A 17423-nucleotide genomic window follows, 5' to 3' on the forward strand; every position below is an offset into this window, starting at 1 on the left:
AACCAATCACGAAACACAGACTTTGCTACAGTGTGTTAACACACAACTAGCCTCGAAATATTTTCGCAAAAAAAAAAAAAACACTTCCCCGTACTTATACACGAACTATATTTATCAGTAATGCTAAAGAATAGTACATACTTATTTAAATACTATAATGTTGCAGTGACACTGAAGTAGTTTTTATTTTAATGAAGAAACATTCTGAGGCAAGTTTAATCTGTTGTGTGAATCAGGTGATTTCGAGTAACATTTAATTTTAATGCTATTTAATATGTTTTGTCATTATTAGTAACATTAGGGGAAAGGAGTATAAGAGTGCGCAGTCGGGTAAGAGTACGCAGATCATTTTTATTATGTTGGTATCACTGCAAGCTAATGCCAGTGCGGTGTTTAGGTGTGTATGCGTGAACGCTGTTTCCTACTAAGTTGTTTCGAGTTACGTGTATTTTGCCTGGAAGTTATAGAGGAATAAGTGATTTACTGTAAAAGGTATGTAATTTTTTTAATAAACAATTTAGTGTTTTTGAACTCTTTAAGATTTGTTATTTCGTTTAAAGTTTATTTCATAATAAAGTACGTCATGTCGAGAACAACATGGCGTGGTTAGCAGTTCTCTATGTGTACTGTACTGCTATCTGTTGACGATGTAACGAAACACTACGTATGTGGCTAAGAGTGCGCACTGGGTTTGTGAATGCGTACTCTTAGCCTCCCACATTTGTTCCACTGTTATCAAAAGAAACTTTTCTCTATGGAAATGTATCATATTACTTTAAGTGTAGTGATAACAGCAATACTAAATAATACATAAATACTTGTTTCTATTAACATTATTTATTATTTTGATGTGAATTTACCTTCATTGTTGCAGATATGATATCTTTATGAATGGCTCCATACAAGCGAAAAAGTGAGAGGGTTCTGACCACACAGGACATCTTAGATGAAGCAAAACGGAAAATAGAGGCTGGTGACAGTAAAAGGAAAGTGGCCAGAGATTTGGGAATTAAGGAAAGCACATTAAGGAAAAGACTCAAAGCAGTAAGTAAATTTTGTTTGCATGGCTGCATGAAAAAATGAAACAGTTTTTTGAAGGCCATTAAATATTATGTGTAGACATCGTGGTGTAGACCTACATACATTCCAGTAGGCTACCATAGATATGCCTACAATTGTTTAATGATAAATTATTTGTAGTGTTAAGTAAACATGTTTTCTGTAAATGTATTAGGGCCTATTTCTTAGTTGCACAAAGCATTTAAATACTTTGCCATTAAAAACATTTAGTAGGGCCTATTTCAAACGAAACATTTGACAGGGTAAAAAACCTAACCACATATTTTGTGCTTTCTTCAAAACAGTTCCTTTTCTTTTAGCCTAGGGATTCCGTTTTATTTTAGTTTTTATTTTGTGGTCTAGGCTACAAAGTTATGGCTCTGTTTGTTGCAGGGGACGGTTCCGGTATCACTTGGGCGCTTTAAAAATGCTTTGTCAGATGAAATGGAAAAAGAACTTGCACAGCATTGTAAAGATTTGGACAACAGGTTCTACGGCCTTACAAGAAAGCACATAATGAAAGTAGCTTTTGATTTTGCAGAGAAGAATGGAGTTTCTGAAAGATTCAACCAAGAAAAAAAGTTGGCAGGAAAAGATTGGTTAAAAGGGTTTTGCAAACGCCACAAACTTTCTGTTCGTGCGCCAGAATTATGCAGTGTTGCAAGAGCGGTGGGTTTCAATAAAGTTCAAGTTTCAAGATTTTTTGAAAACTTGAAGCAGTGTCGTCTCAAAAAAAAGTTTCCACCGCACAGGATCTTCAATATGGACGAAACAGGGGTCACTACGGTTCCCAACAAAACACCCAAGATAATTAGCCCCAAAGGAAAAAAAAACTGTTTGCAAGGTGTCTAGCGCAGAAAGGGGGCAAACTGTAACTGCTGTATGCTCCATTGGCGCTACAGGTTTTTATGTGCCACCTGCACTAATTTTTCCCAGAAAAAGAATGAATAACATGCTCTACAAAGATGCTCCGACAGGAACTTTGCCTCTGATCAGTGACACAGGATACATGACCACAGATCTTTTTATTGAATGGCTCAAACACTTTGCAATGTATGTCAAACCATCACTAGACGATCCAGTTCTCTTAATAGCAGATAACCACTCAACTCACTGTTCTCTCGGTGCAGTTTTATTTTGCAGGGAAAACCACATAACATTTTTAACCCTACCCCCACATGGTAGTCATCTTACCCAGCCTCTGGATAGGGTTGTTTTTGCACCACTGAAGACAGCATATGCAACTGAAGCAGAAAAGTGGCTAGTACAAAATCCAGGAAAGGTGATAACTCTTTACCAAGTTGCAGGCATTTTTGGTGCTGCGTACAGTGCCACTGCGAGTGTAAAACTTGCTGAAAGAGCATTCAAAGCTACTGGAATAGAGCCATATGATCCTGATGTCATAAGCGAAGATATGTTTGCTCCATCATTGGTGACTGCTCAAATTTCTAATGAAGAGGGCTTAGGGCTAGCCCTACATCAACCTGAAACCATGTCTACTGAAGTTGAGAAGAACTGTGATTCCAATAATTTGAATAACGATCAAGAAAATGGCAATTTGCTTTCTTCAGAACCCACAACATCTGGCACAATACGCATTCAAATTCAGTCAGTTCTGCCACTTCCACAACATAAGCGGCAAGAAAGCAAAAACAAAAGACCAGCTCAAAAATCAAATATCATAACTTCATCCCCTTACAAAAATATATTAGAAGAGAAAGAGAAGGCAAAGCAAGAAATAGAGAAGGCAAAAGCTGATCGAGCTCTACTGAAAACAAGGCATGAGGCCGAGACAAAGAATGCGAATACAAAGAAATTAAGTCAAAAAATAAACTTAGAGCCAATTTTGAAACTGTTCAAAGTCAAGGTCCCTCTACAAGTCATGGTGAACCATCCACTGAAGTAACTACCTGCCCTGCTTGTAAAGAATCCTATGACGAAGACTGGATCCAGTGTGGAATATGCAACGACTGGTGGCATGAAGGATGTTCCAGTTATGAAGGCTATGGACCTTTTGTGTGCGACTACTGTTGATGCGGACTCTTACCCTCACTGATGCGGACTCTTACCCGCATAGTAGGCCAAGAGTACGCATTTGGCATTATTTTGTAAAAAATTTTTATTCGTCTCATGTTTAAATCATAATTGCTAGAAAAAAATTCTGATGTTTCCTGATTGAGTAAAGCATGTTCTGTAAAATTTGTGTTTAGATATCATTTCAATTACTGCCCTAAAAAATTACCAACTTTCTAAGTGCGCACTCTTATACTCCTTTCCCCTACATGTGTGTAGCCTACATAAATATAGCAAACAGTAGTGATTTAAGTTTTTAGGGCATTTAACAAAATTTATATGCGAGGAAAATAAAATGCTTATAGTAATTTTTGAGGAAATGAAATCCAGCACAAAATTTTTGAACATTGGTATTGTGTGCCTTTCTTCACTTTATGATAGAGCTTAGGGCCCAACCGTTTACATGAAAAGAGCGGTAGGGTAGATTTTGTAATGAAGTGAAATGAGAAATTACTGTAAAATACTCAAAATATTACTTAAACGAAGAATTGGTAATTTTCTATTTTGTCGCTTTATTTTTTAAAAAAAAGTAAAGTAGGTGCAATTTTAGACAAATATTTCTATAAAACCGAATAGTGATACTCACTTCAGTAAAAAAAAAAAAAAAAAAAAAAACAAGAATTTTCTGATTTTATTAAAATAACTAACTTAGTAGATGCATAGATAAAATTTCACATATAACAAGTGTTAATTTAATCAATTTTTGGTTGTTCAGTAAGTACACTTTACGTTTAGTACACTGTACCCATATTTCATTTTGAAATCAAAAAACATTTGTCAGAGTAAATTTTCAACTTACAAGGAACTGCAAAAAAAAAAAATTATTTTGATATTTATAATAAAAAAAAACATTTATTTTACATTAAGTCATGAAAATATTCTTTCCATAACGATTCACAATGGTTGCCTATGAAAAGGTATACTAACTATCAAAAGGTAATGAATTCGATATTTCTGCAATTCAGAATTCGTGAATTCAGATATAAATATTTACTTAAACAGTTATAGGTGATTAAATAAATTTAAAAAATCGTTCTAAATTAAACATTGTTCACTAAGATATTTAAGGTACAAAAAAAATTTAGGAAGTAGTACATATGAACATGTTTATTGTTTATGTTAATTTATTCAACGATGCGGACAAAATTAACTGACAGTTGTGGTAAAAATATACGTGAATGCATATGTAAATTTATATACCAGACCAGAGAGGTCTTACTTTTATTTTTTTCATGGTTACTTTTTTCCTTGAACACAAGCGTAAAAACAAATCAACATATGTAGGTGTAAAATTACACTAACATCAGTGGCCACTCTGATGCCACATATATTTTGGTGAAATAAGTATTAAGAAATATTTTAGTTTATGTATGTTGAATAATACACTTTTTTAATCAATAAAGACAACATATAAAATTAAAATCATTAACTTCGAAATCTCCTGTTTTACAAATAAATTTTTTCCCTAAAAATAAAACCAAAAAATCTTGTAGCTACTAATGACCATCTGTCGATACGACGCGAATCCCACATAAAAAAAAAGAAACTACACAACATTTGCAAGTTATTGACTGGGTTAACTGTTTATTTAAACAAGTTGTGATCTTAATAGATAAAAGACGCAGCACGAACGGTTCGGACAATAAACATCTCGTTATACGATTGTAAATGAACTTCGTCACGCGAAGGTGCGTGATACCCCGAGAGCTACAACGCCAAGAGGTGGATAAAATAAAGACACAGGCTAAAAAAAAATGTTTGGTTGGTATCCCTGTAGTCAGTTCTTACGTTTCGGACCACGACCGCAAATAAATTAATTCTGTGTAGTACATTTTTCACCGGTCGCAATAACAATCCATTTCTTTGAAATACGCAGGACAGGATGGATATGTCGTCTGGATTTATGAGGCTTTCGGATGGAAACAGACTTTTACCGCTCGCTCACTGTTCACGGGTCCGCGCTGATCGAACAAGATTTTGTTTCTTCGCGAGGGATGCATGACCTCAACGCTAGCTTAAAGCTGTTTGAACACTTTCAGCGTAACGCATAATTTACTCGGTGGTATTTGCTTCCACGGTATTTTCCCGGCTCCTTTGCCTTTATGACCACAATTCATTATAAACAGAAACAAAATTCAGTACTTCGCTCTTTGCTTAACGATTAGTGAGATCGGTTCTTGAAAACAACGCTCAGGTTTTTCTCCCACAAGGTGGATACCAAGAAAAATTTTACGCGGGCCATTTCTACAAGTACGTAAAATCCCAAATACGTAGGGCCATGCATATTTCGCGAAAAGATTCCGACACTAGTTATAAGTTAAAACACTGTAGCACCTGTCTGTGCTTCGTGATTGCGTGAAGTTCTTTGTGGCCCCCGGGCCACATTTATATTATTTTTATATTTTTGCTTTTATTGATTTTACGGATTTATTTTCCATTTTTGTTATTTTTGTTTAATTATTTAATTATTGTGATTATTTCTTTTCTTGGTTATTCTTTGTTTGGTTTCGTTCTAGTTTTGTTAGTATTCAATATATCGATTGTGTTTCAATGGCCGGCTACTGGGAGCGATACTTCGATTCGCCGATGACGTCATCAGCGCCTGAGTGCCGGCGGTGGCGATGTGAACTGTGGGCCGCGGGACTGCTGGACTGGGAGTCGCCGCGGCTGGACATGTGGAGGGACCACGCCGCGAGACAAGCATAGCCGCTTCGACTGTGCACCTGCCAGCCCGTGCCGGGACCACCAGCGATGGGGCTTTGCCTTGCCCGGTGGCGTATTGAGCTGCAATACCTTCAAGAATGACGCTAGGGGTAAAGAGGCGACACGTAGCATTTGATGTAGCGGTTGTGGATCAAGAATATAATATTCGTAAGAAGCATAGCTTTGTAATGGGCGCTCATCTACGAAGCACGTTTTACAGTGAACTGTTACTGATTAGACTTACCCATTAGATATGCTGAAAACATAACGAGTGAAAGCTACTTAGCATGACTTTGATTAATTTTCAGTGCGCCACAAATTTGTATGAATTTACGTCATTACGTCAAGATATTTGTAATTTAAATTTGGATTCCTTTTTTTGCCCACGGAACTAAACATTTTCAGTGAGGGCCCCCCGCCCCGACGTAAAGAGTGACAATACACGGCACCTTTGACTGAACTGTATATATTTTGTGAAGGTCACGGCTAACAGCTGATCGTCTTTAAGCAGCAAGAAGTGAAAGTATTTATCGACGTGCGCAAATATAAATCCGGCTCCCAGTAGGACACTTGAACTTCCATAATAATACAGTTTTTTTATACTGCATTTTGTCATATTTATTCCTATGGTATCAGTATTTTCTGATTATTTATTAGTAGGGACCGGAAAAATTCGCGGATTCATTCGGCGACAGGCTAGAAGTCAAATACATATATATTTTAGATGATTTTGCTATTGGCTTACTGTTCATATAGACGAATCTCAACCAATTATAAACCCTCAACCAAAGAAGGAATTAATCACAGACAAATCAGCTGAGACGACTTACAAGTCAGCAGCCAATGAACAGGCGTTATTTGCCCGAGTGTACAGGGGAATGTGCAGTCTATCCTGAAGGCCATTGAAACCACGATTTTTTCCGGTCTCTATTTATTAGCGTTATATTTTCGTTATATTAATGTTAAAGTAGATTCTTTAATTCTTTTATGAGGCCTGCAAATGATGTTGCCGATATTAAAACCTTTCTTACTATTACTCTGCTTTTTCATTTTAATAAGCCAAAGTCTTGCCGTGTACTTTTGTGAATATAATCCTTTTGATGGCTCGACCACTCGGGTGGACTTCCGGGAGCTTTATGCATATTTCAGCTTTTCTTTTTTTTTTTTAGTTTTGATAGTTACCTAGGGTGAGTCGAGGACGGTTCCCCCTTCCTATTTGATCGGAAGGCGGGTTTCATCTTCCAGGTACAAGTCGATTGATGCAACATCAATCACAGTGATTCAGTGCGGAAGCAAATACGTCCTGAGTGGCTCGGTCAAACAAGGCAACGACTTCTTTCTCAGACGGCCGCCAATCACAAGGAAGAAACCTCTGGTGCATGTATAGCTAGTTGCAGTCTAATAGGCGTTCAGATTTATTCGCGATAAATGCCTGCCCCTACAAATACAAAATTGTGGGAAAAATGTATATTAGTTAAAAACTAATTTCAAAAACATCGCTTTTAACAGCGTTTGAATAGAATCGTAGGATGCAACACTTTGAGAGTTACCATTGGTTCGTTGTTTAGCTCGCTTAAATCTGGACTCACAATAATCCGACCCACCCGTCTGTCCCCGTCCGCCAATCACGTGACATACAGCCAATCAGATGACCCCAAAAAATTCCATCTAACCGTCCGTAAAAACCTTGCTAAGCTTTCACTTTCGACGGACGGGCGAATGAAATTTTAACCTCAAAAAGCATTATCTTTATTTTAAAAAGTTTTTTTTAGTATGCTTATATGTTAAGCTGTTTACGTATTATGTTCTTAACTTACCTATGAACACGTTTTCAGTTTGATATTTGAAACAATAATAATTGTCTAATTCACAAAAGTAATTAATAATGCACGGTAACTCAAAAATATATTTAAATAAATATTTTAGAGTTTGTTTATTCATTTATAAGTGCTTAGCTTGCATGATCGTCAAACTGGTATGCCCTTTCAAGAGAAATTTCCTCGAAAATATAAGCCTTAATAGTTTTAGGCAACGTTCAAGTAGAAAAATATTATGACGGAAGAGCGGATCATTGTGAATCGCTTGGCTTGTTGACGGACTGACGCATGACGGAGGCACGGGTGACGGACGGACGCACGGCGGATGACGAACAGACGCGACGGATCATTGTGAGTCCAGCTTTAGGCTTCATGATGGACATTCACCAAACAGGCTGTAAGACTTGGGTTTGGCTGCTCAGTTGCTAGAATTATAAATTCCTGTGTGCTAACACTGTACATGTACCTACGAAAGAAATGGTTTGCTCATATTTTGACGGTGTTACGCAAAAATTAGCTAACCAGCAAAAGTAAAAAAAAAAGAGTTATCGACCTAGTTATGTAGATAAAACTACACTATTATTTTTAGCAAAAAAGATTTAACCGGGATTTCATGTTACTGTGCAATCTAGCGACTAAACGTTTAACCCACTGTCACAATACGGGCCATCGTGTGTTCAACTTTGAGTTCAATTTACTCAGACTTAATGTTTGTAAACTAACGCATTTTTATATAACCCAGTTCATTTAACTTTCGAGCACATAACGTTATGGAACCTGGTACAGCGTCTTACTTTCAAGAGAGACGATTTCATATTTGTTTAGTGGTGACTTGATGTAAGTTTTTGGACATACGCCATTGCTATTTGGTTAGTGGTGAAAGTAAGATGCACATTGATGGACAATCAAGATTTGAAAACTGTTGCTATTTATTTAGTGTTGCTGCAAATGCTGTTGGAACTGATGAATTAATAACAATTAGTTTGGAACAGTTTAGAATTCTTCTCCTGTGAAATGCCACTGACTTTTAACAGTTTTGATTGAACAGTTCCATATGGTCGCCGCAAAAAGTACAATTTTCTGCTCATGAAAATGACGAAGTATCTTTATTTTTTGTATGGGGCAGATGCCATCAGCTTTAAGTGAAAAGGTGGGCCGGGGGGGGGGGGGGTGGTTTTCATACGATTATTGATACTCGTATGTCGCTGGTTGATCCTGAGGCCACAGTTTTCACAATTAGGAGGCACAGAAGATGTGAACGACCATATTTCCCATTAACCAACAACGTTAAAATCATAGTCCATTTACAACCACATGTCAGTTTATCACACGGAAATCTACTTTGATTGTTCTGTGATTTCATAATTTGAGTTCGGGAAACCTTTTTTTGGAATTGACTTCTGTGCAGCCTGTCATACACCTGTTCCAACAGACTACATATTAGGACAAATTTTATAATTTTTAACTTATTTTGGCAGAAAGAAAAAAAGGTTAGCAAAAAAATTAAAAATTATCAGCTTAGCTGGAATGCACTATACATCATTACAAAAAACAATGCAAATAAATGAAATTGATGTGAATATCTGTAATTTACCAGCTATCACATATCAAATACATTTCTTGTTAGAACATTAAGCTGTCCAAACAAAATTCAACGTTTCCGAAACTTCGGAACTGTTGTCTTAGGAAGCTTTCTGTGTTCATCTGTGCTGTCGTCGTTGTGGTGACCAGAACATCTGTTCTATCTGGGCTCGCCTGTGTGTCTCCGTGTTGTTGTGTTATCCACATTATCTATTTTGTATCATCGTTAGATTCTTCTGTTTGTCGCTGAGTTGTTCAAGGTAGTTTTTATGTCTTTATTTACTGTTATTGTTGCTACTGTCACGTCGTTATTTGCCCACTGTATCCATCTGTGTTGAAATTATTATTTTGACTAATTCCTTCCATGGATATTTCTGTGCTGTCTATGTTTGAAATATTTTGACATCGCCCGGTTTTTGGTTTTTTTTCTGTGTGTTTTTGCATATTCATCTTTTTACCATATATATATAATTTAGTCTTTATAAGTTGTGATATCTCAAATAGTTTAGAAGATAGGATACTCGTATACGAAAAATTTATTTTACCTTTAACATTAAAATGTGTAGTTATAACTTCACTAATTCTTATTTTTTTTATACGTGTGGTAATAATGACATTATTTTAAAACATTTGCGTTCGTAATTAATTCGACAGAAACACATAAATAAAAAAAATAATTTAAAATTTACTGCGTACATTAATAAACAACACAATTTTTTCTAACTAAATAACCTGCTTGAAATATTCTGTCCTGGCGGAAGAAGTCGCAGACATAGCCACGTGGTGTATGTAATGATCTCGCAGGGCTGGTTGATAGGCCTGTTCCTATCACCCCAAAAATCCTCGGGATTACGGGAAAAAAAAATCAAAATTACCAGGCGGAGTTTAAAAACCGCTTGCGCGCTTTTGCCGACACCGATGTGCGAGTGGTTGTACCCAGGAGTGGGTACGAGGTAACTGTTCTCGTGTTTGCACGCGGTGGGGAGGGGGGGGGGGGCGCGGCTTGCGGTAAAGGGTAGCATTCTGGCAGATTAAGTAGCGCGGTCGGCTGTGTGCGGCCTCTACCTCTACCTCCCCTTTCCCTCCACAACCCTCCCCTTTTCAATCGCATGCCGGGGCGCTCCGAGAGCTTCGCGGGCGGAGAGGCGAGGCAGAAAGTGCGATGGAGTGAGAGTTGGGTGGGAGTTTGAAAACTGCTTTTCCACAGAGATGGCAGCCCTCCTTCCCCCCCCCCCCTACCCAGGGCTGCCTCCGACGGTTGCCATGGCGACCCCTCAGTCGCTTCTCCCCTCCCCCCTTACCATCTCTATCGCAACGAACAACCTTCACCCTCCCTCCGGCAGACTTGCTTCGCCCTGCCGTGCTTCTGCTTTTACTGCACGCGCCTCGGACTACCTTGAAGAGGGGGGGGGGGGGGGGGGTACCGGCTGGAAAGTAGCTCGCGCATTTAATTTCGTTTCGGATTTCCGACCGCTCGGCCAACTCGCTGCAGTCGGCGGCAATCTTCATCCCACCCGGCATTTCGCGTCCGTGTGGGTGTTTCCGATCAAACACTCCAGACATGTTCTCAGGGGAAACTGGTCTCCTGCTCTACGAAATGAACACCGAGGAAAAAATAATAATTCGTAAATTTCGTATCTACTAAACAAGGGCGTCTAATGTACTGACTTCTAGGAGGGATGCCTCAAGTCTCCTTTTTTCAAATACATCTGGAGAACGAGTTTTAATATGTAGATACTAATAGTCTAGATATTAGATTAATACTAACATTTTTTACACCCGTCTTTGATAAGTATTTAATTTTAAAATAGCGCAAAATTTACTTCAGGAGTCTTTTTATCGATTGCATATATATATTTTTTCCTTCTGGGGTTGGAGCTTGGGGTGGCACATGCAACTGTAAACCCCCCCCCCCCCCCCCTTACTTTCTGGATCTTCTTCTGTCTACAAATGTTTACTTTTGTAGAGCAATTAAAAATAAAAGTACAAGTTGATGTGAAATTACACAAATAATTTTTTTTTTTAAAAAAAAAGACAGTGTTCTAGTCTTCGGTTTAATTGTACGAATGTATGTATTAAATTACAATAACTTACGTTTTAAATTACACATTTGAATTTATACATGAAAATGCACACTCGATAAGTGTTTTTTTTTATTAGACACGGTAGTCATTAAAAGACACATACATAAGTCAATGTAATAGTGCCTTATTCGTCCGAGTTAATTTACATTGACCAAACAGCTGTAAAAACTCATATGTATACAAAAATATATCATAAAAATAACATAGCTTTCTTCATTAAATATTATTCAAGCACAGATTCTCAGGTTTTCAGCACGGAACCTGTCGAACTTGTCACAATGAATATGCACGCACTGACAGAGTTTAGGCTTATTTCGTTCCTTGCAGTGCGGGTGTTCGTCTACACTTATTATTCCATAAAAATTGTTATTTTTGACCTCTACATGATAAAAAAAAATTTGACAAATTATACTACTTACAGAGAAATCAAATTATTTTGATTTTTTTTGCCTATCTTTAATCTAAGGTGTCGGCCGTGATAATACGAGTAAATAAAGTGGCGAATTTGCACGAATTACGAATGCTTTCATAATTTTTTTTTAATTTGGTAATTGGCGTTAGTTAGGTTATTAGTGACGTTTATAAATGTTATCTGTTTGTATAGCCAAATGTTTATGTAGAGTATTAAAAAAAGGAACCAGGAAAAAAAAGTATTGGGCTTTCTAATGAGTGTATTTTTTTAGGCCTAAACTACACCTGAGATCTTTCAGATCAGTATGTATCCTTTCATATGATTTAGAAATCATCGCCGATGCGAGGTTGACGACTATCCAACTAGCGCTAAGGAGCCCGCCAAGTCAGGGGCGTATCTGTGTTATCAAGGCGGGATGATAAAGTCAAGCGTCCGTCCGTCAACAAGTCAAGTGTTTCACAATGATCCGCATGTCCATCATAATATTTTTATACTTGGACGCTGCGAACAACTACTAAGGCTTGCCTATAATTTTGAGGAAATTTTCAGTTTTAAAGGTTTACCCGTCTTGACGATCAGATACAGTAAGAACCTATAAACGATAAAACAAACTTTAAAATTATAATTGAATTTCTTTAGTTACCGTGCATTATTAATTAATTTTGTGTCCAGATAATTTTTGTTCCAAATATTAAACTTAAGACGATTCATTGTAGGGAGATTTTTTGTGCTGTTCCTTTTCGATGGTATTCGTACGTGGAGGGAAGGGAGTAAGGAAAAGAAAGGCGAGGATGAGTTGTTAAATCAGCGGGAGGTCTGGGAAGGAGGGTTGAGGAGGTTTCCACAGTCTACAATGACAAGAGTAAAGTTGCTGAAGAGTATGGGCAGGGGGCAAAGGTACCGGTATTTCGAAAACCAGAATACAGTTTTCAGACAAATGAGTTAACTTGAACATAACAATTTTTTAGTTAGTAAAAATGTTTGGGCTAATCACGAATATAACAATGTTGCTATCGAAATAAGCTAGGTTAATATTCCCAATAGCGTTAAAGGTTAACTGCTGAACTTCATGATCACTTTATAAATTAGTTTATGTAGTTTCTATTCTAGCTTATATTTATCAACACTGTGAAAAGCATTCTTAGTCTAGGAAATAAATGTTTTAACCTGTAAAAAAATTTGTCCAAAGGTACAGTAGTATAGTCGACCATACTTCGTAAAATATCAAAAGTTCGCTGTCAAAAAAACAGTTTGTCCCACACGTAAATAAATGTATACGCATATATATATATATATATATATATATATATATATATATATATATATATATATATATAAAATAGCCTTTTACACCTCCCGACAAATTAATTTCGTAAATGCAATTATTACAGTGAACTGTCAGATCTATTGAATCGCTAGAGCGGTCCAAACGTCGCAGTGTCTAGCTTTTCAATAACAGGAAACAAAAAGTTTGACTAAATAAGTAAAAAAAAATCGCTAGTAAATTGCTTCAGTTAGGTGTTGTTAGGTTGGTAGATATGCGCCGAACTCTTGTTCGTCTCAGCGAGCCTTCGGCTGTCTTCGGCCTTCGTCGGCGTTAGTGTCGTGTTCCTACCCCCTCCCATATTTCGTAACGAAATGCCTAGTTTGTAAGTCATTTATCTGTTTTCTGTCTTAGTTTCTTAGTTTTTTAGGTGCTGACTGGTGGCGGAGTGAGTGGTCAGTGCAACCACTCACCACCAGGGGCGCTTGCGTTCCTGGTCACTAAATCCAGTACTGGACAATTAGCAAAGCGGACCACGAGTCCAAGTGCCCAACCCCCACATAGTAGACTCTTTTCTACTCTGTCCAACACTTCATCCAGACCATCCTCTGTCTCCTGTAAATTCTTACAAGTAATGCATGCCAATTTGCATCCCGCATGAATGTGCCCAGGGTTTTCCCTGCGTCTATGCAGGTTTTACCTGGGCCCAACCTATCTCTAGTTATAGTCTAGATTTAAGAGTGAGGGGAGTTAGTCATGGCGCCAATCGCTGCCATGGCTGGCCAATCCCCTCCTAGCACATGATGCATGCGACCCTCTCCCTGCATGGCTAATCCCAGCATGACTAGGCGTATAGGCTTCAGCCTGAGACGCACCTAGGTCCCTCCCTAACCCGGACCCCTCCAAAATACACTTAGTTTTAGTTAGGTTAGAAAAAAATATATACCCCCTCCTGCCCACTCCAGTTTTCTTGTGACCCTTAGGAACTATTTTTTGCTTGCGGATTTATATCCCGCTTAATTTATATGAGCTCTTGCTCACTTGCCTCTCGAATCTCTTCACTAAAGTTCCCCGGACGAGCTTGTTGTCACGGCTTGTCTAGGGGTCGATCATGGGTAAGTGTCTTTGTTCAAATTCGCGAGTAATGTAGCTCAGTGGCATATTGACCCGTGTTAGTTCTTGTATACTGTTCAAATTTTGTTTCGTTAACACGTTCTAAATTGAGGTTTGGATTTACGGGTCTCTTAGCATTGGTTTATCTGGTTATACTACCCATGATCGGCACTTCGTTGACACGCATCGCATATTATTTATGTAAACTTAAATGATGCACTAGCCTTGCTTTGCAGAACCCTAACTTTAGAGTATGTATAGTTAATCTCATGCTCTCATATTGCTTGTACCTTGCACACGTAATTTCGCATAATGTTTATTCTCTAATTATAAGTGTTGCGTTTACTTATTAATAACTAACATCCACTAATTACTTACGTTTCATTCATACGTTCCTTATGTTGTGCGTGCTGTACACACTTGTATTGTACACACACTACGTCATTACGTCTGTTACGTCTATTACGTTTAACATACTGTATATACTTATAGATATTGAACACATATTTACACTATTTGTTTATACGTTCACTACGTTTCTAGGCACCTATCCTTTGCAGATACAAAAACGGGTTTGATATTTATCACATTACATTAGAATATACCAATATTTCCATACTGTATAAAATAAATACATATCTTCATTGGCCCTATCATAATTATTAATGTTTTTTTTTTCATTGACCACATAGCCTGGATATATTTAAATTAGATATAAACTACGTAACTAAAGAAATAGAAAGATTCAGTATCTTATATTAATATTTGATCATTAGAATTGGTATAATTTAAGTAGTTAGTTTTTTTAATCATGGTTTTTACTCTCCAGATTTACTATATTTCTTGCTAATTTACATATTGAAATCATAATCTAACATAATTTAATTCCTTATCCACATCCTAGAGTATATGACTAACCTCATTAGCAATTATTTTTTCTTAACGTGGGTAAAGTGATTAAAATATATTCTACTTACGTTAATACAACTTAGGTAAATATACTCTATCGAATATATTTAACATATTTGCAGCAATTCCTAAGCCCAGTAAACACTGTAACTTCTAAAACAAACATCGCACGGGCTGGACTCCAGGCCTGCTCTGTAAGGCTGGGAGGCGTGTGACGTCAGCAGGAGTGCCAGGCCTCCCTGGTCGGCAAGGGTCGAGCCAAGCGCGCTCATGTTTCCCCCCTTCTGTAGCTCGTCAGAGGTCAGGTCCTGTCGTGATATCGTACTGAACGGCAAGTTAACATGTCGCATGGCTGTTTTCTTGCAGGTTGTAACAGAAATATATATGATAATGAGCCTCGAGTTCGGGTAGTATTCCGTTTTTTTTTTTTTTTAAAAAAATGAAGACCAGATGACTATCCCTGGTGTTCAAAATCATTCGTGACAATTTCTAACCATCAGACTCTTCCAGGATAGGTTAATGTTCTATGAAAAATATTAATACATTACATATTTAATAAAAACATAATACAAACCAGTGTTACTCCTGTTATTGTTTTATACAGTAAATAAATAACATTCGTTTAAAATTTTAGTTTCCCAGTTCTTTAAATAATATTGTATGCATAACAGATCAAACTAAGCATTTTTTACCAATGCATTTGCTATTCCAATAGTTGCTTCGTAATTTATGAGGGGCGGCTCACGCTCTCTGCTTCTCTTCTTCTCTTCTTCTCTTCTTCTCTTCTTCTCTTCCTTAGCTCCCACCCTGATGTCCGAGTACGCAACATTTATTCGCCCAGCAATGTGTGCATTACTTTAGAAAAATTAATTTTCTCAAAAATTTCTCAGTGAAGACAATGAGGGGAACCTGATTAATCGTTTCATAAAGAGCTAAATAAAGCTTTATAAAGACATAATTTGAGAAATATTTAATTATAACTTATGAAAATAAGACTGAATACAGCTTATAAACAGTACTTTCATCGACGAATAAAATATATTTAAATATGAAAATTATAACATTTTGTCCACAAGAATCACTGGTTATTCAGCTTTCTATAAAAAGGTTTTTAAATTTTTAAAAATTATAAACAATTATGCAAATTATTGAGAAAATTCCGAGACTCTACAATACCCAGGTTCAGTAGCTGTGATTGATCCTCTTAAGACATGTTCATAAGCAAGATAAAGAAAGGAAACAGCTTAACATATAAATAAAAACTTTTAAAATAAAGATAATGCCTTCCAGACTCTTTTAGGTTATAATTTTATCCACCCATCCGTGGAAAGTTAAAGCTTGGCAAGGTTTTGGCAGCTGAGCGGGATTTTGAGCGCCATCTGATTGGCTGCATGTCTTGTGATTGACAGACGGACGGGTGACTGGCAGATGAGAAAGATCTTTATGAGTAAGTGTATGTTGGTGTTTCTAGTGCGGTATCTCCTCTAAGTGCAAGGCTCTGGACAGGCGCGCAGTCTTCTCGTCGTACACGGGGAAACTTTGAGGTTTGAGGGTTAACTATACAATTAGTGCGCGAATAATTCAAGATAAAGTGTCCCTAATGCAAGGGCCTTGGGTGCTTTCAAGAATATTTACCCGGCTTGTCATGTCTAAAAATTATTCTGAAAACACGCGTTTAAGCCAAGTTCACTCTCCTAAAAATACAGTACAAAAATCAATTGCGAAAACAGAACTACCCATCCACCCTCGGCGAATTCCAAAATGCCTTACGTAAACTGACTTCTCTCGGGTATCGCGAGCAGTTTTCAACTGTACATACCCAGGTAGGCGGAGCCCTTAAGAAGGCACTGTTTTTAAACGGGTTTATGCCTCGTCGTTAACGAAGTCGTCACAGAGAGCGACGACACCGCAAATCTGCTGAACAGTTTCAATTTAGATCAAATTCGTTAGAAGGTCTTAGGCTGGTGCCACATTAAGCGATTCTGCCACTGCAGCTAAAACATCACGCAGTGTTTTATGGCTGAATATTCAGTTGACAGCTTTTATTAGAGTGCACTTTGCATGCATCTCTATAATGCACGAAGTAAACTTATCCAAACCGAACATGTAAACTATTGCTCTAGAAGAAAATCACTTAGTAAAATCTAGCAACTACGCCGGTCCAACCACATGGCATGACATCGGTATTACAGGCTCAAAAACATTGACAATACCAGTAATGAAATTGAAGCCAAAGTCTTCGCGCAAAGCCAGTAAAAAAAACTTGCCCTACTTACACGTACAGTATTATTGACGATTATATCGTCAGTAAATCTGGTCACTACCGCTCTTTATTTCTCCAAGAGATTCTTGCAATGGGAAAGATAAGATTTAAAAAGACATACACCATTGCTAGTTTACACTGGTTC

General features: G+C 37.4%; 1 protein-coding gene across 1 annotated transcript in view; it reads left to right on the forward strand.

The window, feature by feature from the left end:
- The first annotated feature begins 669 nt into the window (after positions 1-669).
- Positions 670-17423, forward strand: part of LOC134535356 (uncharacterized) — a 52313-nt gene continuing 35559 nt past the window's right edge. The window contains exons 1-2 of the mRNA XM_063374426.1: positions 670-1044; positions 1453-1783. Coding sequence (XP_063230496.1) covers positions 892-1044; positions 1453-1783 — 484 coding nt within the window. The 5' untranslated portion in view covers positions 670-891. The remainder of the gene's footprint in view (positions 1045-1452; positions 1784-17423) is intronic.

Source organism: Bacillus rossius, chromosome 8 (assembly GCF_032445375.1).
Source record: "Bacillus rossius redtenbacheri isolate Brsri chromosome 8, Brsri_v3, whole genome shotgun sequence".
Lineage (NCBI taxonomy): Eukaryota > Metazoa > Arthropoda > Insecta > Phasmatodea > Bacillidae > Bacillus > Bacillus rossius.